At 37.6% G+C, this 24,416-nt stretch overlaps 1 protein-coding gene across 7 annotated transcripts in view; it reads left to right on the top strand.

The window, feature by feature from the left end:
• ALDH1L1 (aldehyde dehydrogenase 1 family member L1) overlaps positions 1-24,416 on the top strand; it is a 110,834-nt gene that overhangs the window by 4,108 nt on the left and 82,310 nt on the right. For 5 of the 7 annotated variants that reach the window (XM_072784839.1, XM_072784838.1, XM_072784835.1 and 2 more), the window contains exons 2-3: positions 21,650-21,801; positions 24,055-24,289. In XM_072784839.1, coding sequence (XP_072640940.1) covers positions 21,675-21,801; positions 24,055-24,289 — 362 coding nt within the window. In that variant the 5' untranslated portion in view covers positions 21,650-21,674. Of the gene's footprint in view, positions 1-21,649; positions 21,802-24,054; positions 24,290-24,416 lie in introns of those variants that run through there. The other 2 variants (XM_072784841.1, XM_072784840.1) reach the window with 2 other exon arrangements.

The following is a 24,416-nucleotide window of genomic DNA, read 5'->3' as shown; positions in this document are numbered from 1 at the left end:
CTTCTCCAAGCCCCTCTCAAATACTGATTTTGTTCTCTGTCTTTCTAGTTTTGAGATTGTCATTATAGTTAGAATAAAATACTATAGCTTAGCAATATGCATTAAAATTCCTCTGTATCTTTTCATGGCTCGATAGCTCATTTCTTCTTAGCATGGAATAAAATCCTGTTGTCCAGATTGACCGTTTATTTACCTAGTCACCTACTGAAAGATATCTTGGGGGCTTCCAAGTTTAGGTCATTATGAATAAAGCTGCTATAAACTTCTGTGTGCAGGTTTTTGTGTGGACCCAAACTGTCAGCTCACTTAGGTAAATACCATGGAGTGTGATTACTGAATCGTATGGTAAGAGTGTGGTTAGTTTTATAAGAAACTACTAACCTGTTTTCCAAAGTGACTGTACCATTTTGCATTCCCACCAGCAATGAATGAGAGTCCTGATTGCTTCACCTCTTCACCAGCATTTTGTGTTGTTAGTGTTTTGGACTTTAGTCATTCTAATAGATTTGCAGTGGTATCTCACTGTTGTTTTAATCTGCAATCCCTAGTGACTTGAGATGTTGAGCATCTTTTCATATATTCATTTCCCATTGGTATATCTTCTTTGCTAAGGTGTCTGTTCAAGTCTTTCCCCCATTTTTAAGTTGAGTTGTTTTCTTACTGTTGAGTTGTAAGAATCCTTTGTATGTTTGGATATTGGTCCTTTATTTTGGATGTGTGTTTTGCAGATTTCCCCCCTGTCTGTGACTTGTCTTTTGCAGAGCAGAAGTTTTTAATTCTAATAAAATTAAGTTTATCACTTTTTTTTCTTCCATGGTTTTGTTGTTGTATATAAAAAGTGAGACCCAAGGTTATCTGGATTTTCTCCTGTGTTCTAGGAGTTTTATAGTTTTATCTAAATGTAGATTTTACATAGGTCTGTGATTGATTTTTTGAAGTTTTTTGTTTTGTTTTCAGTGTGGATATCCAATTATTCAAGAATCATTTGTTGAAAAGTCTGTCTTTATTGCATTGCCTTTACTACTTTGTCAAAGATCAGGTGACTGTTTTTGTGTGAGTCTGTCTTCTATTTGTCTGCTCTTTTGCCAACATCATGCTGTCTTGAATACTGTAGTGTCATAGTACGTCCTGAAGTTGGGTAATATCAGTATTTGGACTTTGGTCCTCTCCTTCAAAATTGTGTTGGATGTTTCAAGTCTTTTGCCTTTAGTATAAACTTTAGAATCGGTTTGTTGATATCCACAAAATAACTTGCTGGGATTTTCATTGGGGTTATGTTGAATCCAAAGGTCAAATTGGAAAGAACTGATATCTTGACAATATTGAGTTTTTCTGGGACACCTGGGTGGCTCAGTGGTTGAGCATCTGCCTTTGGCTCAGGGTGTGATCCTGGGGTCCTGGGATTGAGTCCCACATTGGGCTCCCTGCAGGAAGCCTGCTTCTGCCTCTGCCTGTGTCTCTGCCTCTCTCCCTGTGTCTTTCATGAATGAATAATAAAATCTTAAAAAAAAATATTGAGTTTTCCTAACCATGTATATGGGATATCTCTACTTATTGAAGTTTTATTTGATTTTCTTCATTAGTCTTGGGGTTTTCCTCACCTAGGTCTTTTACATATTTTGTTATATGTACACATAAATAATTTCATTTTGGGGTGATAATGTAAGTGGTACTGTGTTTTTAATTTCAAATTCCAATTGTTTATTACTGGCATATTAGAAGCAATTTATTTTTGCATATTAACCTTCTCTCCTATAACCTTCCTATAATTACTTATTAGTTCCCGGAGTTTTTTGCTGATTGAGACTTTCTACATGGACAATCATGTTATCTATGAACACAAGATGGTTTTATTTCTTCCTTTCTAATCTGTGTGCCTTTTCTTTCCTTTTCTTGTCTTACTGCCTTGCTAGAATTTCCAATAGGCTGTTGAATAGAAGTAATGAAAGGGAACACCCTTGATTTGTTCCTGATCTTAGCTGGAAAGAAAGTTTTTAGTTTCTTACCATTAAGTGTGATATTAGTTATAGGATTTGTTTACTTGTAGATATTCTTTATCAGGTTAACTTACTCTCCATTCCTAGTTTGCTGAGAATTTTTATTATGAATGGGTGTTGGATTTTGTCAAATACTTTTTTTGCATCTATTTATATGTTTATATGATTTTCCTTCTTTGTCCTATTGGTGTCATCTATTACATTAATTGATTTTTGAATGTTGAATCTGGAAAGCACTAGTATAAATCCTACTTGACTGTGGTGTATAATACTTTTTATACATTGTTAAGATTTTAATATCTATATTCATGAAAGGATATTGACCTATGGTTTCCTTTTCTTGTAATGCCTTTGTTTTTTGCCATAGGGTAACACTGGCCTGACAGAATGAGTTAGGAAACATTCCCTCGTTTTTGTTTTCTGAAAGAGATTGTAGAGAATTGATATAATTTCACTCTTAAAAGTTTGGTGGAGGGATCCCTGGGTGGCTCAGCGGTTTAGTGCCTGCCTTTGGCCCAGGGCGCGATCCTGGAGTCCTGGGATCGAGTCCCACGTCAGGCTCCTGGCATGGAGCCTGCTTCTCCCTCCTCCTGTGTCTCTGCCTCTCTCTCTCTCTCTCTCTCTCTCTCTATGTCTATCATAAGTAAACTAATTAATTAATTAATTAAAAAAAAAGTTTGGTGGAATTCACCAGTGAACCTGGGTGCTTTCGGTTTTGGAAGGGTATTAATTATTGAGTCAATGCCTTTAATAAATATAGGCCTATTTAAATTGTTTCTTGTATAAGTTTTGGTAAATTTTATCTTTCAAGAAATATTCCATTTCACCTAGGTTATCAAATTTGAGGATATAGAGTTATTTATAATGTTCCTTTATTATTATTTTAATGACTATGGGATTAGTAGTGATGTCTCTTCTTTCATTAAACTTTGTGTGTGTGTGTGTGTGTGTGTGTGTTGTGTGTGAGAGAGAGAGAGAGCGAGCGTGCCCCACTGGGGGGAAAGGGAGAAAGAAAGGGACAAACCGACTCCCTGCTGGGCTCGATCTCGAGACCTTGAGATCATAACCTGAGCTGAAGTCAGATGCTTAACTGACTGAGCCACTCAGGTGTCCCAACCCTTCTATCATTTTTTAAATTAGTAATTTGTTTTTTCTTAATTAATCTAACTAGAGGCTTATAAATTTTATTAATCTTTTAGAAGGAACTTTTGATTTTACTATTTACTCTTGATTTCCTATTTTCAATTTTATTGATCTCAGCTCTAATTTTTACTATGTCTTTTATTTTGCTTATTTTTTATTTAACTTGCTCTTCTTTTTCTAGTTTCCTATGAAGGAATCTTATTTTATTGATGTTAGATATTTTTCCTTAATAATTTATGTAGTTAATGCTATAAATTTCCCTCTGTGCACTGCTTTAGTTGAATCTCACTAATTTTAATAAGTTGTATTTTAATTTTCATTCAGTTCAAAATATTTTAAAATTTCTCATGAGAGGTTTTTTTTTTTTTTTGGCTATGTGTTATTCAATTCAATTTAAATTAAAAAATTTTTAATTTAAATTCAATTAGCCAACATGCAGTACATACTTAGTTTCACATGTAGTGTTCAATAATTTATCAGTTGCATATAACACCCAGTACTCCTCACAAAGTATATTGTTTCATCTCCACACATCTTGCTGTTGGATTTTCCAGACATCTTTCCATTTTTGATTTCTAGTAATTCTATGGTGGTCTGAGAGCATATTGTGTATGATATGTATTCTTTCAAGTTTATTATGGTCTATCTTGGTAAATATTCCATGTGAGCTTGAGGTGAATGTATATTTTGTTGTTGTTAGATGAAGTAATTTATGACTGCCAATTAGTTCCAGCTAATTGATGGTGCTGCTGTTCAGTTAACTCATGACCTTAGTGATTCCTTGCCTGTTGGATCTCTTGGTCATTAGGAATTGATAAAGGAGTGTCAAAGTTTCCAAGTAAACTAGTAGATTTATCTATTTCTACTTGCAATTCTATCAGTTTTTACTTTGCATGTTTTGATGCTCTGTTATTAGGTACATACATCTTGAGAATTGTTATATATTCTTGGGGAATTGAGCCCTCTGTCATTATGTTGTGCCCCCCTTTTTTAAAATAAATTTATTTTCCCCCTTTTTATTCCTAATAATTTCCTTTCTCTGAAGTCTGCTTTGTCCCAAGTTAACAGAACTACTTCATATTTATTTTGATTAGTGTTAGGAGGTTATATCTTTCTCTATCCCTTTACTTTTGATTTCCCTGTGTTTTTATATTTAAAGTGGGTTTGTATTAGACATTGTAATTGGGTCATGACTTTTTATCCACTCTGAGAGTCTCTGTGTCTTAATTGGTGTATTTAGAACATGGATGTTTAAAGTGATTATTAATATGTTTTCCTTTGTTTCTTTACTTTTGCTTTATAGTCTTCCACTATTCTGACTTGTTTGAGCTTTTTTATAGGACTCCATTTTCTCTTCTCTCTTAGCATATTAACTGTAGCTTTTTGGGGGGCTTGTTTTTAGTGGTTGCTCTGGAGTTTGCAGTATACGTTTACAACTATAAATATACTGTTTTATGGGTGGTGCAAGTACCTTATAACAAAGTATTCTTGATTCCTCTCTCCCATACCTTATTATTATCACTGCTGTCATTCATTTCACTTATCCACAGGTTATAATTGCTGAATACATTGCTGATATATATATATATATATATAAACATGGGGGTGGCATATATCTTTTTGAGTTGGTGTTTTGGTTTTCTTCAGATAAATACCCCAAAGTGGAATTGTTGGATGATATGCTTATTCTATTTTTAATTTTTTGAGGCACCACTGTTTTCTATAGTGGCTGCACCAATTTTCATTCCTACCAACAGCACAAAATAATTCTCTTTATTTCTACATCCTTGCCAACACTTACTATTTCTTGTTTTTTTTTGATAATAGATGTGAGGTGATATCTCATTGTGGTTTTGATTTATATTTTCTGGATGATTAGTGATGTTGAGCATTTTTTCGTACACCTGTTGACCATCAGTACACCTTCTCTCTATTGAGATCTGCCCATTTTTAGATCAGGTTGTTTGTGACTGAGTTGTATAGATTCTTTATATATATTTGATACTAACTTTTTAATAGGTATATGATTTGCAAATATTTTCTTCCATTGAGTAGGTTTCCTTTTCATTTTGTTGATGTTTTCCTTTGCTTGGAGAAGCTTTTTAGTTTAATGTAGTTCCATTTGTTTATTTTTGCCTTTGTTGCCTTTTCTTTTGGTGTCAGATCTGAAATATCATCACCAAGGCCTATGTCAAGGAACTTACGACCTATATGTTCTTCTGGAAGTCTTATGGCTTCAGGTTTTACATTCAAATCTTTAATCCATTTTTAGTTTATTTTTGAGTATGGTGTCAGACAATGGCCTAGCTTCATTCTTTTGCCTGTGGCTGTCCAATTTTACTGACATTGTTTATTGAAGAAACTGTCCTTTTCCCACTGTATGTTCTTGGCTCTTTTGTTGTAAATTAATTGATCTTATATACGTGGGTTTATTTCTGAGCTGTCCTGTTCTTTTGAGCTAAGTGTCTACTTTGTGCCAATACCAAACTGCTTTGACTATGATAGCCGTGTAATATAGTTTCGTATCAGGGAATGTGATGCCTCTAGCTTTATTCTTCTTTTTCAAGATTGTTTTAACTCTTTGTGGTTTCTTATGGTTCCATATAAATTATAGGATTGTTTGTTTTATTTCTGTGAAAAAGTGCTGTTGGAATTTTGCTAGGGATTTCATTGAATCTGATAAATTTTGGGGATAGTACGAACATCTTAACAATATTAATTCTTCCAATTCATGAGCATGGAATAGCCTTCCATTTATTTGTGTCTTCCTCAATTTCTTTTATTAATATCTTACAGTTTTTAGTATACAGGTCTTTCACCTCTGTGGTTAAATTTATTCCTATATACTTTATTCTTTTTGACATAATCATAAATAGGATTATTTTCTTAGCTTCTTGTTCTGGAAGGTTATTATTAGAAACACAACAGATTTTTTTTTTTAATTTTTTTTTAAAATTTATTTATGATAGTCACACACAAGGAGAGAGAGAGAGAGAGAGAGAGGCAGAGACACAGGCAGAGGGAGAAGCAGGCTCCATGCACCGGGAGCCCGATGTGGGATTCGATCCCGGGTCTCCAGGATCGCGCCCTGGGCCAAAGGCAGGTGCCAAACCGCTGCGCCACCCAGGGATCCAGAAACACAACAGATTTTTAAATTAATTTTGTACCCTGGAGCTTTACTGAATTTATTAGTTCTAATTTTTGCTTTTGGTGAAGTCTTCATATTATATATATATATTACATATCCATACATATATTATACATATATATATATATATATATATATATATATATATATAATATGTCATCTGCAAATAATGACAGTTTTACTCCTTTCTTTTCAATCTGGATGGCCTTTATTTCTTTTTCTTGCCTAACTGCTATGGCTAGGACTTCCAATACTATGTTGAATAAAAGTCACAAAAGTGGACATCCTGTCTTGCTCCTGATTTTAGAGGAAAATCTTTTCAGTTTTTCATTATTGAGTATGGTGTTAGCTTGGGCTTGTCATATATGACCTTCATTATGTTGAAGTATGCTCCCTTTACCCATTTTATTGAGGGTTTTTTATCATAAATGGATGTTGATTTTTTTCAAATTGTTTTTCTGTATCTGTTGAGATGATCGTATACTTATCCTTCATTTTGTTAACATAGTGTATCATGTTGATTGACTTGAAGATTTTGAACCATTTTTATATCCCTGGAATAAATCCCACTTGATCATGGTATATGACCCTTTTAATATATTGTAGAATTCAGTTTGCTAATATTTTGTTGAGGATTTCTGCATCTATGTTCATCCAGGTTATTTGCTTATTGTTTTATTTTCTTGTATTGTTCTTGTCTGATTTGGTACCAGGGTAATGTTAGCTTGCAAAATGCATTTGGGACTATTCTCACCTCTTCTATTTTTGGAAGATTTTGAGACAGATTGGTCTTAATTTTTCTTTGAATGTTGGGTAGAACTCACCAGTGAAGTCATCTGTTTCTGGACTTTAGTTGTTGGGAGGCTTTTATTACTGATTTAGTCTTCTTACTAGTAATTGGTGTGTTCAGATATTCTATTTCTTCATGATCCAGTATTGGTAGGTTGTATGATCCTAGGAATTTACCATTTCTTCTAGGTTGTCAAATTCATTGGTGTATAATTGTTCACAGTAGTCTTTTATAATATTTTGTAATTTTGTAGTATCAGTTGTAATGTCTCCTTTCATTTCTGATTTTGTCTACTTGAGCCTTCTTTCCTGTTTTCTTGGTGAGCCTAGCTAAAGGTTTGTCAATTTTTATTTATCTTTTTTTCAAAGAACCAATTCTTAAGTTCACTGATCTTTTCTATTGTCTTTTAAATTTCTATTTAATTTACTTCTGCTCTGATTTGTTATTTCCTTTCCTTCTTTCTACTAATTTTGGTTTGCTCTTTTTCTAGTTGTTTGCTATTTTTTCTAGTTCCTTGAGGTGTAATGTTACAATGTTTATTTATTTATTTTTTTAATAATAAATTTATTTTTTATTGGTGTTCAATTTGCCAACATACAGAATAACACCCAGTGCTCATCCTGTCAAGTGCCCCCCTCCGTGCCCGTCACCCATTCACCCCCACCCCCCACCCTCCTCCCCTTCCACCACCCCTAGTTCATTTCCCAGAATTAGGAGTCTTCATGTTCTGTCTCCCTTTCTGATATTTCCTACCCATTTCTTCTCCCTTCCCTTCTATTCCCTTTCACTATTATTTATATTCCCCAAATGAATGAGACCATATAATGTTTGTCCTTCTCCCTCTGACTTATTTCACTCAGCATAATACCCTCCAGTTCCATCCACATTGAAGCAAATGGTGGGTATTTGTCATTTCTAATGGCTGAGTGTTACAACGTTTATTTCAGATTTCTTCTTCTTTTTTTTCCATGTAGGTCTTTATCACCGAATTTCCTTTTTAGAATTGCTTTTGCTGTATCCCATACATTTGTTGTATGTTTTGTTTCCATTTTAATTTATCTCAAGGGTTTTTAACATTTCTGTTTTGATTCCTTCTTTGAGTCATTGGTTATTCAGTAGTATGTGGTTCAATTTCCACATATTTGTGAATTTTCCAGTTTTCTTTTTGCAATTGACTTCTGGTTTTGTACCATTGTGGCCAGAAATAATGAATATGATTTCAGCCTTACCATTATTAAGACTTGTTTTGTGGCCTAACATGTGACCTACCCTGGAGAATGTTCTATGTGCACTTGAGAAGAATGTGTATTCTGTTCCTTGGATGGAATGTTCTGTATACGTCTGTTAAGTCTACCTGGTCTAGTGCGTTGTTTAATACTAATGTTAACTTATTGATTTTCTGTCTGGATGATCTGTCCATTGATGAAAATGGGGTATTAAAGTCCTCTACTATTATCTTTTTACTCTCTATTTCTCCCTTTTAGTATGTTAATATTTGCTCTATATATTTTAGGTACTCCTATGTTGAGGGCATAAATATTTCCAAATATTATATTTTCTTGTTGGATTGACCCCTTTATTGTTATGTAATGCTCTTCTTTGTCTCTTGCTACAGTCTTTGTTTTAAAATCTATTTGGTCTGATATAAGTATAGCTCCTCAGTTTTCTTTTGGTTTCCATTTGCATTAAACATATTTTCTATCCCTTTACTTACTGTATGTGTCCTTAGACCTGAAGTGAGTCTTTTGTAGGCATCATATACCTTTTTTATTTTTATTCTTATTTATTTATATATATTATTATTATATATTATTTATATATATTTTAAAAAGATTTTATTTATTCATGAAAGACAGAGAAAGAGAGAGAGAGAGAGAGAGAGACATAGACAGAGGGAAAAGTAGGCTCCATGCAGGGACCCCAATGTGGGACTGAATCCTGGGACAGCAGGATCATGCCCTGAGCCTAAGACAGATGGTTAACAGCTAAGCCACCCAGGCATCCCAACTTGGGTCTTTAAAAAAATTTTTTTTGTTCAGCCACTGTATGTCTTTTTTTTTTTTTTTTGCCTTACTGTATGTCTTTTGATTAAAGAATTCAGTTCATTTACAGTTACCAATAACTACAAATAATTATTGATAAGAATGTACTCATTGCCATTTTGTTGATTATTTTCTGGTTGTTTTATAATTCATCTCTGTTTCTTTCTTCCTTTTTTGTTCTTTTTCTTTGTGGTTTGATGACTCTCTCTAGTGGTATACTTAGATTCCTTTCTCTTTATCTTTTGTATATCTATTATAGGTTTTTGCTTTGTGATTATCATAAGATTTACATATAACAGTTTATATTCATAACAATCTTTTAAAAAGTTGATAACTTAGGGGCAGCCCCGGTGGCCCAGCAGTTTAGTGCCGCCTTCAGCCCGGAGTGTGATCCTGGAGACCCAAGATCAAGTTCCACTTCCGGCTCCCTGCATGGAGCCTGCTTCTCCCTCTGCCTGTGTCTCTGCCTCTCTCTGTGTGTCTGTCATGAATAAATAAATAAAATCTTTTAAAAAAAGTTGATAACTTAGGTTTGAATACATATTAATGCTCTACATTTTTACTCCTCCAACTCATTTTATGTTTTTTTTTAAATTTTTTTTTTATTTATTTATGATAGTCACAGAGAGAGAGAGAGAGGCAGAGACACAGGCAGAGGGAGAAGCAGGCTCCATGCACCGGGAGCCCGACGTGGGATTCGATCCCGGGTCTCCAGGATCGCGCCCTGGGCCAAAGGCAGGCGCCAAACCGCTGCGCCACCCAGGGATCCCTCATTTTATGTTTTTGATATCACATTTTACATTGTTTTTTAGAGAGAGAGAGATTGAGAAAGAGAGAAAGAATGAGCACAAGACAGGGAGGAGTAGAGGGAGAGGGATAGAGAGATCCTAAGCCGACTCCATGCAGAACATGGAGCCTGACACCAAGCTCTATCTTATAACCCTGAGATCATGGCCTGAGCTGAAATCAAGATTCAGATGCTCAACCAACTGAGCCATCAAGGCAGTCTTCACATTTTCCATTTTTTTGTCATGTATCCTTTAACTAACTATGTAGTTATAGTTATTTTTACTGATTTTGTCTTTTAACCTTTATGCTGTCTTTAGAAGTGATTAATCCACTACCTTTACTGTATATTCACCTGTACAAGATTTATACTTTTATATATTTGTTCTTACTTTAGTTTTAGGTTGATGGGATTTTTCTTTTAATAAATATTTCATTTCACTCATTTTGCTTGCATGGTTTCTAAGCAGAAGTTTGTTGTAATTCTTATCCTTGTCTTTCTATAGGTAAGGTTTCTATTCCCTCTGACTTCTTTCAAGATTTTTCTCTTTTATTTTCTGCAGCTTGAAATTGATATGCTAAGTGTAGACTTTTTGCAGGGTTATTATTTATCCTGCTTGGTTTTCTCTTTGTTTCCCAGATGTGTGTTTTGATATTTGTCTTTAATTTTAAGGAATTTTCAGTTATCATTACTTAATATATTTGTTCTATTCATTTCTCTCTTTCTTCTCCTTCTAGTATTTCCAATACAAGTTTGTTAAGTTGTTGTAATAGTCCTACAGTTCTTTCATATTCTGTTCTTTTTCATTTTTTTTTCTCTTTGGATTTTTGTTTGGAAAATTTCTGTTGATCTATCTTCCAGCTCATTGATTGATCAGCCATGTCTAGTCTATTGAACCTATTGAAGGTATTGTTCATATTTGTTACAGAGTTTTTTGTTTCTAGAATTTCCTTTTGATTTTTTTCTTAGCGTTTCCATCTCTCCGTTTACATAATCCATTTGTTTTTGTATGTTGTCCACTGTTTCCATTAGCCCTTAGCAATTTGATCACAACTGTTTTAAATTCCTTGTCTGATATTTCCAATGTTTTTGCCATATCTGGGTTTGGTTGGGATACTTAATTTGTCTCTTCAAACTGTGTTTTTTGCCTTTGAGTATGGCTTGTATTATTTTTGTTGAAAGTTAGACATGATGTGCTAGGTAAAAGAAACTGAGGTAGGTATGTTTTTAGTGTGTAGTTTTATATTCATATGACGAGGGGTTAGGATAAAGGAGTCAGAGTTCACTTGGATTCCCAGTTTTCATTCTTCTGTTGTCTTAGGGTTTTCCCAGAGACCACATAAATAGTCATAAATAGTTTACATAATAGACTACATAAATAATCTAACTCCTTGTAGTTCTTTTATGTAATCCTCTATTGTTATAAAGGAGTCCCATTGATGTGGTGCTAAGGTATATGGGGAAAGAAAGTCTACTAAAGTACTATGGTTAGGTCTCAGTCTTTTAATAATCTTATATCCCCCAGACTGTGAGCTTTGCATGTGCTCCTCAATTCCTCACTCTCCGCTAGGCATAACAAACATTGACCATTCTATCAAACGATAGCAGAATATACCTTCTCAAGTGCTCATGGGACATTCTCCAGGACAGACCAATGGTAAGTAGGCTTCAGGACCTAGTTTTAATAGATCTTTAAAAACTGAAATCATACCGCATAATTTTTCTGACCACAGTGGAATCTAACTAGAAATCAATAATAGAGGAAAACTGGAAAATTCACAAATATGTGGAAATTAAACAACACATCTTAAACAATGACTCAAAGATGGAATTACGAGGGAAATTGGCAACTTAGAGATGAATGAAAATGAAAAGACAACATACCAAAATTCATGGGATGCAGCAAAGGTAGTGCTTAGAGGGAAATTTATAGCCATAACTACCTACATTAAAAATAGAATTTCCACAAATCAATAAACTAAATTTGCACCCTGAGGAACTAGACAAAAAAGAGCAAACTGAGCTAAAAACTATCAAAAGTAAGAAAATAATAAATATTGGAGTGGGTGTACATAAAATAAAGAATAGAAAAGCAGTAGAGAAAATGAAACAACATATTGGTTCTCTGAAAACATCAACGATATTGACAAACCTTTAGCTAGACTGGCAAAGAAAAATAGAAGATGCAAATCACTAAAATGAGAAATTAAAATGGGGATATTAGTACCAGTCTTCTAGAAATAAGGATTATAAGAGTATACTATAAAAAATTGTATCCTAGATTAAATGAACAGATTCCTACGAGCATATAAATTACATAAACTGACTCAAGATGTAGAAAATCCAAACATAACTATAACAAGTAAAGAGATTGAATCAGTAATCAAAAATCTCCCAAGAGAGGTTCTGGACCAGATGGCTTCACTGTTGAATTCTACCAAATATTTTAAAAATTAACAATTATCTTCAAACTTCAAAAAAATAGAAATGGAGGGAAGTCATTCTATGATTCTGTCATTTATCTGATACCAAAGACAGATAAAGACATCATGAGAAAAAAGTTATAGACAAAAATATCCCCTATGAGTATAGTTGTAAAAGTTCTCAACAAACTGCTAGCATACTGAATCTAATAACATAACATAACACTATAACTGAGTGAGATTTTTCTCAGAAATTCAAGAGTGGTTCAACATAAAAAAAAATCAATCAGTGTAACATATTGCATTAATAGAATAAAGGAAAAAACCCACATGAATAACTCAATTGATGCAGAAAAGCATGTGACAAAATCCAGTACCCATCCTTGATTTTTAAAAAATGTGAAAACTCTAAGAAAAAAAACTAAGAAAAATGTAAGAACTTTTTCAATACAATAAAGAAAATTTATGAAATTTTATGAAAATTTATGAAGAACATAGCTAACCCCATACTCAATGTTGAGAGGCTGAACGTTCCTTCTAAGATCAGGAATAAGACAATGATGTCCACTTTTATTAATGCTATTCAACATTGTACTGGAAGTCCTAGCCAGACCCAGGAAAAGAAATAAATGGCATCTAAATTGGAAAGGCCATGTAAAACTATTTCTATTCATAGATGACATGACCCTATATATAGATAAACCCAAATAATCCACTAAAAATTTTACTGGAGCTAATAAGTGAATCATCAAAGTTCCTGGGTATGAGATCAACATGAAAAAAAATCAGTTGTATTTCTATATATCAGCAATGAACACTCCAAAGGGGAAATTTAGAAAGCAGTTCTTTTTCCAGTAGTATCTAAAAGTAGAAATATCAATCTACTGAAAATGGCAGGGGAGTAGAAGGACCCTAGGCTTGTTTCATTCCACTAACACAACTAGGTAACTATCAAATCATCCTAAATGCCCCAGAAATTGATCTGAGAACAGATTTGGGGAAGTCAGTGACTCCATGAAATGTAATAACATTTGTACTATAGGAGCTCCAGAAGAAGATAGAGAAAAGGGAACAAATTTACTTGAGAAAATTATAGCTGAAAACTTACCTAATCTGGGGAAGGAAACAGACATCCAGATCCAGAAGGCACAGAGAACCCCCATCAAAATTAACAAAAGCAGGCCAACACCAAAACATATTGTAATTAAATTTGCAAAGTACAGTGATACCGAAAAAAATAACAGCAGTAAGACAAAAAGAAGTAGTCAATGTGCTGATTGGGAAAAATCTGCAGCCAAGGATAGTCTAACCAGCAAGGCTATCATTCAGAAAGAAGGACAAAGAGTTTCCTAGACAAATAAAAACTAAAGGAGTTCATGACCACTAAACCAGCCCTACAAAAAATAACAAAGAGGACTTTTTGAGTGTTGAAGAGGCATTCTTTTCCCATTGGATATTCTCTCCTCCTTTGTTGAAGACTAATTGATCATATAGTTATGGGATCATTTCTGCGTTTCCTAATCTGTTCCATGGATTTAGGTGTCTAGTTTTGTGTCTCTACCATACTGTCTTGATCACTACAGCTTTGTAATATAAGTCAAAGCTCAGAAGTGTGATGCCTCCAGGTTTCCTCTCTTCTTCAAGGCTGCTTTGGCTATTCAGGGTCTTTTGTGGTCCATACAAATTTTAAGATTGTTTGTTCCAGCTCTGTGAAAAATGGTGATATTTTGATAGGATAGATTGCTTCGGGTAGCATGGATATTTTAATAATACTTTTTCTTCCAATCCATGAGCATGGACTATTTTTCCATTTCTTTGTGTCATCTTCAAATTCTTTCATAAGTATTCTGTAGTTTTTGGAGTACAAATATTTTACTCATTTGGTTAGAGTTATTCCTAAGTATCTTGTTATTTTTGGTGCAGTTGTCAATGGGATTCCTGAATTTCTCTTTTTGCTGCTTCATTATTGGTGTAAGAAATGCAACAGATTCCTGTACATTGATTTTACATCCTGCGACTTTATTGAATTAGTGTATTAGTTCTAGCAATTTTTTGGTGGAGTCTTTTGGGTTTTCTACATAGAATATCATGTTGTCTGTAAGTAGTGAAAGTTTGACTTCTTCCTTGCCAATTTGGAGCCTTTTGTCTCTTTTTATTGTTTGATTCCTGAGGCTAGAACTTCCAGTACAATGTTAAATGCCCACCCATGGGCATTAGTGATTAGAGTGGGTATCCTTGTCTTGTTCCTGACTATAGAGGAAAAGCTCTCAGTTATTCCCTGTTGGGGATGATACTAGCTATGGGCCTTTCCTATGTGGCCTTGATGATGTTGAGGTATATTCCCTCTATTCCTGATTGTTCAGAGTTTTTATCAAGAATGGATGTTGAACTTTGTCACATGCTTTTTCTGCCTTTATTGAAATGATTATATGGTTCTTTTTCTTTCTTTCATTAATTTAAAGGGATACATACATCCTGGTGTTTATAGTAGCATTTATCTACAGTAGCCAAAATTATGGAAGCAGCCCAAGTATCCATTGATTGATGAATGGATAAAGAAGATGTGGCATGTATATACAATGGAATATTATTCAGCCATAAAAGAGAATGAAATCTTGCCATTTGCAATGGTGTGGATGGAGCTAGAGAGTGTTATCCTAAGCAAAATAAGTCATTCAGAGAAAGACAAATACCATATAATTTCACTCATATGTGGAATTTAAGAAATAAAACAAATGACCGTGGCAGAGGGAAGGAGAGGAAAACCATGAAACAGAGTCTTAACTATAGACAACATAGTGAGGATTGCTGGAGAGGAGGTTGGTGGAGGGGATGGGTTAAAAAGGTGATGGGGATTAAGGAAAGCATTTGTTGTAATGAGTACTGGGTGTAGTATATATATAAGCAATGAATCACTAAATTCTACACCTGAAAGTAATATTACACTGTATGCTAACTAACTAGGATTTAAATAAAAACTTATAAAATTGTAGGAAATATCTAGGAATTAGAGAGACAAGACTTAAATGAATAAAGACATGCTCTGTTCATGGGTAGGAAGCTTTGATACATTGACAATACTACTCAAAGTGATCTACTGATACAACACAATCCTTATCAAAATTTCAAGAGCCTTTTATGCAGAAATAGGAAAGCCAATCCTAAAACTCCTATGTAATTGCAAGAGGCCCTAACTAGTCAAAACAATCTTGAAAAAGAATACATTTGGAGAACTCACTTTCTAATTTCAAAACTTATTACGAAGCTATGGTAATCAAAAGGACATGATCCTGATCAATGGGTAGAATTGGGAGTCCAGAAATAAATCCATACTTATCTGGCCAATTGATTCTTAACAAAGTCACTAAATGGGGAAAGATTAGTGTCTTCAATAAATGTTGCTAAGGTAATTGTATTTCCACATGTAAAAGAACGAAGTGGGACCCCTAGAACACAGCATGTAGAAAAAGTAACTTTAAAGTTGGTCAGTCACTTAAATATAAGAGCTAAAATCACAAAACCCCTAGAAGAAAGGATAGGGGTAAATTTTCATGATGTTGTATTTGACATTGGAATTCTAGATATATACCAAAAGTGACAAAAGAGAAATAGGTAAATTTGACTTCACCAAAATTAAAAACTTTTGTGCAGCAAAGGACATTATCCAGAAAATGAAAAGACCACTTTCAGAATGGGAGAAAATATTTGCAAATTATGTATGTGATAAGGTATTAATATTCAAAATTTATAAAGGGATATAATTCCTACAACTCAATGACAAAAAGACAACCCAATTATATAATGTACCTAGGAGTGGAATTGCTGAGGAATATGGTAATTTTATGTTTAGATTTTTGAAGACCTCCAAACTGTTTTCCACAAAGACTGCACCATTTTACATTCTTACCAGTAATATAATAGTTCTATATTCCATATCTTTGCTATCAGTTGTTTTCCTTTATTAAAACATTGTAGATGATATTATTCACACCAATAGTAGGTGTGAAGTGTTATTTTTTTCTTTTTTAAAGATTTTTAATTTATTCATTCATGAGAGACACAGAGAGAGAGGCAGAGACACAGGCAGAGGGAGAAGCAGGCTCCCTGTGGGAGCCTGATGTGGGACTCAATCTCAGGACCCCAAGATCATGGCCTGAGCCAAAGGCAGACGCTCAACCACTGAGCCAGGCGTCCCTGAAGGGATATTTCATTATAGTTTTGTTTTTTGTTTTTTGTAAGGATTTTATTTATCTATTCATGAGAGTCACAGAGAGAGAGGCAGAGACACAGGCAGAGGGAGAAGCAGGCTCCATGCAGGGAGCCCGATGTGGGACTCCAGGATCACACCCTGGGCTGAAGGCAGGTGCTAAACTGCTGAGCCACCCAGGGATCCCCTTTTAAAAATTTTTTTATTATTATTAAATTTTTATTTAAATTCAATTTAAGTAATATATACTGTAGTATTAGATTCAGAGGTCGAATTCATTGTTTCATCAGTTGCTCACAACACCCAGTGCTCATTACTTCAAGTGCCCTCCTTAATGCCCATCACCCATTTACCCTATCCCTTCACCCACCTCCCCTTCAGCAACCCTCAGTTTGTTCCCTATAGTTAAGAGTCTTATGGTTTGCCTCCTTCTGTTTTCATCTTATTTTTCCTTCATTTTCCCTATGTTCATCTGTTTTGTTTCTTAAATTCCACATATGAGTGAAATCAATGGTATTTGTCTTTCTTTGACTAACCTATTTCACTTAGCACAATACCCTCTAGTTCTGTCCACATCCTTGCAGATGGCAAGATTTCATTGTTTTTGATGGCTGAGTAATATTCCACTATATATATATAGATCCCATGTCTTCTTTATCCATTCATCTGTTGATGGACATCCAGACTCTCCATATTTTGGCAATTGTGGACATTGCTGCTATAAACACTGGAGTGCATGTACCCTTTTGGATCACTATGTTTGCATCTTTCAGATAAATACCCAGAAGTGCAATTGCTGGGCTGTAGAGTAGTTCTATTTTTTTGAGGAACTTTTTGAGGAACGTCTGTACTGTTTTCCAGAGAGGCTGCCCCAGTTTGCATTCCTACCAACAGTGTAAGAGGGTTCCCCTTTCTCTACATCCTTGCCAACACCTGTTGTTCCTGAGTTCAAACAGGGATTTGTATACCAGTGTTGATTCCAGCATTATTCACAATAGCCAAAAGGTAGAAACAGCCCAGTGTGCATCAACAGATGAATGGATATATACAGACACACACACACAGATAAAATTCCTTCATAAAAAAGAGTAAAGTTTGGATACATGCTACAACATGTATCCAACATGCAACCTTGAGGACATTGCACTGAGTGGAATAAGCCAGATACAAAAGGACAAATATTTTTTATTTTTTATTGGTGTTCAATTTGCCAACATATAGAATAACACCCAGTGCTTATCCCATCAAGTGCCCCCCTCAGTGCCCATCACCCAGTCACCCCCACCCCCCGCCCACCTCCCTTTCCACCACCCTTTCCACCACCCCTTGTTCGTTTCCCGGAGTTAGGAGTCTCTCATGTTCTGTCTCCCTTTCTGATATTTCCCACTCATTTTTTCTCTTTTCCCCTTTATTTCCTTTCACTATTTTTTACATTCCCTGAATGAATGAGACCATATAATGTTTGTCCTTCTCCGATTGACTTATTTCACTCAGCATAATACCCTCCAGTTCCACAAAAGGACAAATATTGTATGATTCCACTTATATGTGATACCAAGAATAGGCAAATTTATAGAGACAGAAAATAGATTAGAAGTTAACAGGGGCTACTTGGCTACTTGTAGTGGTTGGGAATGGGAAGTTATTGCTTAATGAACATAGAGTTTGGGGTGATGAAATAGTTGAGATGCTTACACAATACTGTGAATGTAAAAAAATGTTTTTGAACTGCACACTTAGAAATGATTAAAATGGCAAGTTCTATATTACATATCTTTTACCATTATAACAATTTTTTAAAACTATAATAAACACAAAGACAAACTAACAGTGAAACAGAACACAGGTCCAGAGACAGATTTACCCATATATGGTACTGGAAAAAATATTTCTGGACTTCTATGTCATAGACAAGTGTCGATTCCAGAAAGATGCAATGAAATATAAAAAGCAAAACAATAAAGTTTTTTCTAATATCTCTCTTTTTAAAATTAAGACTTTATTTTTTAGAGCAGTTTTAAGTGCATAGTAAAATTAAGGGGCAGGTACAGAGATTTCTTACATACCCAGTGCCTCCTGCCACACACAACATCCCTTGTTACCAACTACCCCCACCACAGTGATATATTTGTTACGACTGATGAATGTGCGCCAATACTTTGGTGAATGTATCACTCAGAGTCTATAGTTTACATTAGGGTTTACTCTTGGTGTTGTACCTTATATGGGTTTGGACAAAGCATAATATGTATCCATCATTCTGGTATCACAGAGTGTTGTCATTGCCTAAAAATCCTGTGTTCCATCTATCCGTCTATTTCTCTTCTCCAACACTTGTGGCCACTGATCTTTTTACTGTCTCCATAGTTTTGCCTTTTCCAGAACATCATATAGTTAGAATTATACTCATATAGCCTTTCAAGATTGGCTTCTTTCACTTAATATGCATTTAAGCATAAGCCATTTTAATGGCTTGATAGCTCATTTCTTTTTAGGGCTAGTCTCTGAATGTACCACAGTTTAACAATCCATTCACCTACTGGAAGATGCCTTAGTTGCTTCCAAGTTTTGGTAATTATGAATAAAGGTGCTATAAACAGCCATGTGCAAATTTTTGTGTGCATGTAAGTTTTCAACCCCTTTGAGCAAATACCAAGGAGTATGATTGTTAGATCATATGGTAACAATATGTTTAGTTTTGTAAGAAGCTGCCAAAATGTCTTCCAAAGTGACTGTCATTTTGCATTCCTATCAGCAATGTTTGAGAGTTCGCATTGCTCCACATTCTTAACAGCACTTGACATTGTCAGTGCTCTGGACTTTAGTCATTCTAATAGGTGTGTAGTAGTGATATTCCCCTGTTGTTTTAAGTTGAATTACTTAGTTACCATGATGTGGAGCATCTTTTCATATGCTTATTTATCATCTGCATATCTTATTTGCTGAGTTGTCCATTCAGAAATTCAGCCTCCTTTTTATTCAGGTTCTTTGTTTTCTAATTGTTGAGTCTGCAGACTTCTTTGCATGTTTTGGATAATAGTCCTTTATCAGATGCAAATGTTTTCTCCCAATCTGCAGTTTGTCTCCTCATTCTCTTGACAATGTCTTTTGCTGAATGGAAGTTTTAAATCTTAATGAAGTCCAGATTATCAATTTTTTTCTTTCATGAATTGTACTTTGATGTTGTATCAAAAGGTCACTGCATACCCACAGTCATTAAATTTTCTCCTGTGTTATCTTCTAGGAGTTATAATTTTGCATTTTACATTTAAATCTGTAAAGTATTCTGAGTAAACTTTTGTAACGGGTATAAAGTCTGTGACTAGATTCACATTTTTGCATGTGGATGTTTAGTTGTCTCAGGACCATTTGTTAAAAACCTGTCTTTGCTCCATTGTCTTTGTTCCTCTGTCAAACAATAAAGATTTTAGAAGACAAGGGCATCTTCATGAATTGGCATAGTTAGCAATTTCTTAAATAGTTTATGAAAACCACTAACCATAAAGGCAAATTTTGATAAGTATACTATGTTAAGTTTAAGAACTTGCGTTTATTAAAAAAAACACCATAAGATAGTGAAAAAGTCAAGCCATGGAGTTTCATAAGCATGTGTGACAAATGATTCATAGTCTAGATCGTTAAAAAACAAAACAAAATAAACCAAAACAAACGAACTCCTGCAAATCAGTAAGGAAAAGACCGCCCAATGAAAAAAATAGACAAAAGGCTTAAAGAGGCAGTTCCCACAAACAGATGGTCAAGTGGCCAAGAAACATAGGAAAAGTTTCTCAATTTCAATAGTCATCAAGGAATTGCAAGTTAAACCCCAGTGACATGGCTAACATTTCATGTTAGCAAAATAGCTGAAAGGAAAAAGTCACAAGGCCTCGTGCTGAGTTCATGGGAGTGGAAATTGGTACACCCACGTTGGAAAACTGACAATCTGGTAAAGCCGAATGTTTTCATGCCTCTGACCCTAAAATTCCACTCCTAGATACATGCCCAACAAAAATGTGTACCTATATGCAGTAAGAACCGTGTGCTCAAATCTTGATAGCATCCCTATCACAAAACTGGAAACTACCCAAATGCCCATCGACAGTAGAATGGATGAATAAATGTATTTATTTATATTCATGAAGTGAAATACCATGCAGCAATGAGAATGAGCATAGTACAACTACACGCGACAACGTGGATAATGTTGGTAGAAAAAGTCCACAGAACCTTATGCCATATGATTCTATTTGTATGAATACGAACATACATATACGGGGGCTGCTGGAATATTTCTTTCTCTGAGTCCTGTTTACAGGGATGTGCTCAGTTTGTGGAATTCACAGAACTACATACCTATAATTTTGCACTTATCCATAGGTATGAAGCATGTTAATACTTCAATAAAGTTTTCCAAAAGACATATATATTTTTATAAATCGATAATTTAAAGAAATAAATCAAGTGAACAATATATGTTAGAGATGTGAGCATGGTGAATCAATAACCAAACTTTGTAGACATTTGCATGGTGTAACTACTCATTATTTCACATATCTTCCCTCTACTAGGCCAGCCCAGTGGCACCATTTCATTCCGCCTGGGTCCCGCCTTCAGTCCTCAGGGCCTGTATACCCAGGCATTTTTTTCTGTGGGGCTGAGATAAGCAGGCCCTCAGGTCCAGACACCCTTGCTGCTTCCTGGCTCAGGGAAATAAGCCTGACGCGCAGGCTGAAAGCTGTTTGAGGAACATAGCATCTGAGGAAACTGAGGCTTGATGTGGGTTGACTGAGGTAACAGAACTGGTTAGTTACAGAAATATGCTCAGATATATCTCAGAGGACTTGGCTCTCATTGTTCTGTGCCAATCTGGAGGGTTTCAAGGAGGAATCCCTAATTCCATAATCTCCATATGAATCACCCACTGTGTCATCTAAAATCCTCTCTTGCAGAACCTTCTCTAGCCCGTTCATGTTAGTGGCTCTGGGCAGAGGTGTGATGCTCAGGGAACCCCAGGGGTGAACGCAAGTGGTTGAGGGGGCAGGATAGGCAAGGTGCTATGCAGCTGGGGGCCGGTGAGCCCTGCCTAACGCTATGGTCTTATTCCATCCCCAGATCCTTCTGACCCATCCCTTCTGCCATGAAGATTGCAGTGATTGGGCAGAGCCTGTTCGGCCAGGAAGTTTACTGCCACCTGAGGAAAGAGGGCCATGAGGTCGTGGGTGTGTTCACTGTTCCAGACAAGGATGGAAAGGCAGATCCCCTGGGTGAGTGGGTGCCCCGGAACAGGAAAGGGGCCCAGGCAGGCAGGTAGCAGCGGGCAGGGGCTGGTCACGGGCATCCCTGGCACCTTGAATCCTCAGGTGCCAACCAGATGCCAGGAGCAAAATAGAGACCCCTTGCCCACGTGATCATGAGGTGGGGTTGTGTCCTGGAGAAATGCAGCCTGCCCCCAGGGCCCTGCTATGTGACCACTTCAGGCTTCACTGACCCCAGCATCAGGCTCTGAAAGGGCTGCCAGGTGGGGGACACCACAGGTCAGTGTTCTCAGATGTGGAACATGCAAGCTATCCCCATCAGTGGGAGTGCCTGTAGCACTAGGTGTTGAGCCCTGCCTTGGGAGTTTGTGTTAAAAGCGATGGGGTGCTTGACCTATGTCACTTAGCATAATACCCTCCAGGTCCATTCATATGTGGAATTTAAGAAACAAAACAGAGTTCCATAGAGGAAGGGAGGGAAAAATAAAATCAGATGGAATCAGAGAGGGAGACAAACTATAAGAGACTCTTAGCTCTGGGAAACCAGCTGAGTGTTGCTGGAGGGGAGGTGGGGGGGAGATGGGGTAAAGGGGTGATGGGCATTAAGGAGGGCATGTGACGTGATGAGTGCTTGATGTTATAAGCAACTATGGATAACTGAACTCTACACTAATGATATATGTTAATTGAATTTAAATAAGATGAAAAAAGAATGAAGAGATGGGGTGGAGTCTGAGAGTTTGCATTTCTGATGAGCTCCCAGGTGATGCTGATACCTCTGGCTCTAGGAGGAGCACTAGCTCCTCTAGGCTCTAGGAGTTTAAGAATCACTAGCCCCTGGGCAGGGACCCTCTGCTCAAGTGAACAGACCCTCCAGGGACATGCAGGTCCTCCTCAGGCCAGATGGAGGCAGAAAATAGAGCAGGGCTTAGAAATGGAAGGCCAGAGTGAGAAAGGAGCCTTGTGGGGCTAGCCAGGTGCCGGGCATAGGTCACAGGAGTAACGATCTCTCTAGACTGGGAAGTACAGCTGACCCCTGGATCCAGTTTCAGCACTGCTGAGATGCTAACCAGGCCTCAGTCTAGACTTGGTCCAGGTGTGACCCATGACACAGCCTGACCTTTCCACAGCCTGAGCCCTGCCCTCAGCCACTGAGTGACCACTGATGCTAATCTCTGGGACTAGACCCCAGATGGAGCTGCTGGGCCTTGACCCTGACCTTGGATGTGTTGCAAAGACATAATCCTTTGATCACAGTGTGGACAGCATTTGCAGGCACAGTGCAATCTGCTCAGTTTGATCCCATCTCCCTCAACACCCCCAAACTCAGGGCAGAGGCAGAGGGGGTGAGAGAGAGCGGGTCGGGGCCACTCAGGGGCCAGCCATCATGCTGGCTGTGCTACCAGAATCCCATACAGGCATGTACTTGTTAGGTGCTAAAGATGGCAGGCAGAAGGAACTCCCAACCACGGGGTAGTGGCTGCGGGTGGTGGCTGGGGAAACAGAAGCAGCTGTGACTCCCAACATGTGGAAGCTTGGGGCTGTGATCCAGACCTGTGGGGACTGAGCATGCTGCTCATCGGGGCTGGAACTGGGCGGAGTAGGGGTGCCTGCAAGCCAGGGCCCCAATCCTGGAGGGCAGACCTGGCAGGGGGAAGGTGAACCCTGGGTCTCCTTCTGCAGATACTGGGAAAACGCTACTCTGGGAAGAGGGAAGACTCTGCTGCCACTAGGGGGAGGAAACTGGGGGTGGGAGGGGTGAGGGGGTGGTTTCAGTGGCTCAGGCCAGGAACCCTACAGAAAGGAGCGCATCTCCGCTTTCCCCTTACACTCAGTCTGTCGGTCTCCTCAGGCAGCCCTTACCAGCAGCCCTTGACAGTAACCTGGGGACAGCACCACGAGGCTGCGGAAGGGGGTGGGTGAGGAGCAAAGTCTGGGTGAGGGGTGAGCTCGGACGTCTTGGTGGTCAGCTGTAGCCAGTGCACACAGAGTGGTCCCCTGGGTGTTGTCCCTGGGTGCCGTCCCCTGCCTGCCATCCCCTGGGTGCTCTCCCCTGGGTCCTCTCCCCAGTGTACCGTCCCCTGGGTGCTGTCCCCTGCGTGCCGTCTGCTCTGTGCCACCTGGGAGAGTCCCGCTGTGCTTGGGGCGGGCCGGGAGGGACAGGCTGTGGGGATGATGCTGGAGCCACTTTCCTGGGAAGGCCGCGGTGGCTGTGGGTGAGTGCCTGCAGGGAAGGCCCGTTTCTCACCTGCTGTCCCACAGGCCTGGAAGCCGAGAAGGATGGAGTGCCGGTGTTCAAGTTCCCCCGCTGGCGGGTGAAAGGACAGGCTCTGCCTGAGGTGGTGGCGAAATACCAGGCTTTGGGTGCAGAGCTCAACGTCCTGCCCTTCTGCAGCCAGTTCATCCCCATGGAGGTCATCAGAGCCCCCAGCCACGGCTCCATCATCTACCACCCAAGTCTGCTCCCCCGGCACCGAGGGGCCTCGGCCATCAACTGGTGAGACAGGGAGAGACACCCCGTCTACCAGGAAGTCATCTTGCCCTAGCCCAGAGCTTGCCCCTGGGGCGCAGAGTAGGCGTCAGGCAAGGGTCTGTCCGGGGCTACCAGCTGGCATCCACACAGC

Source organism: Canis lupus, chromosome 19, assembly GCF_048164855.1.
Source record: "Canis lupus baileyi chromosome 19, mCanLup2.hap1, whole genome shotgun sequence".
NCBI lineage: Eukaryota > Metazoa > Chordata > Mammalia > Carnivora > Canidae > Canis > Canis lupus.
This window is presented reverse-complemented; position numbering and strand designations above follow the sequence as displayed.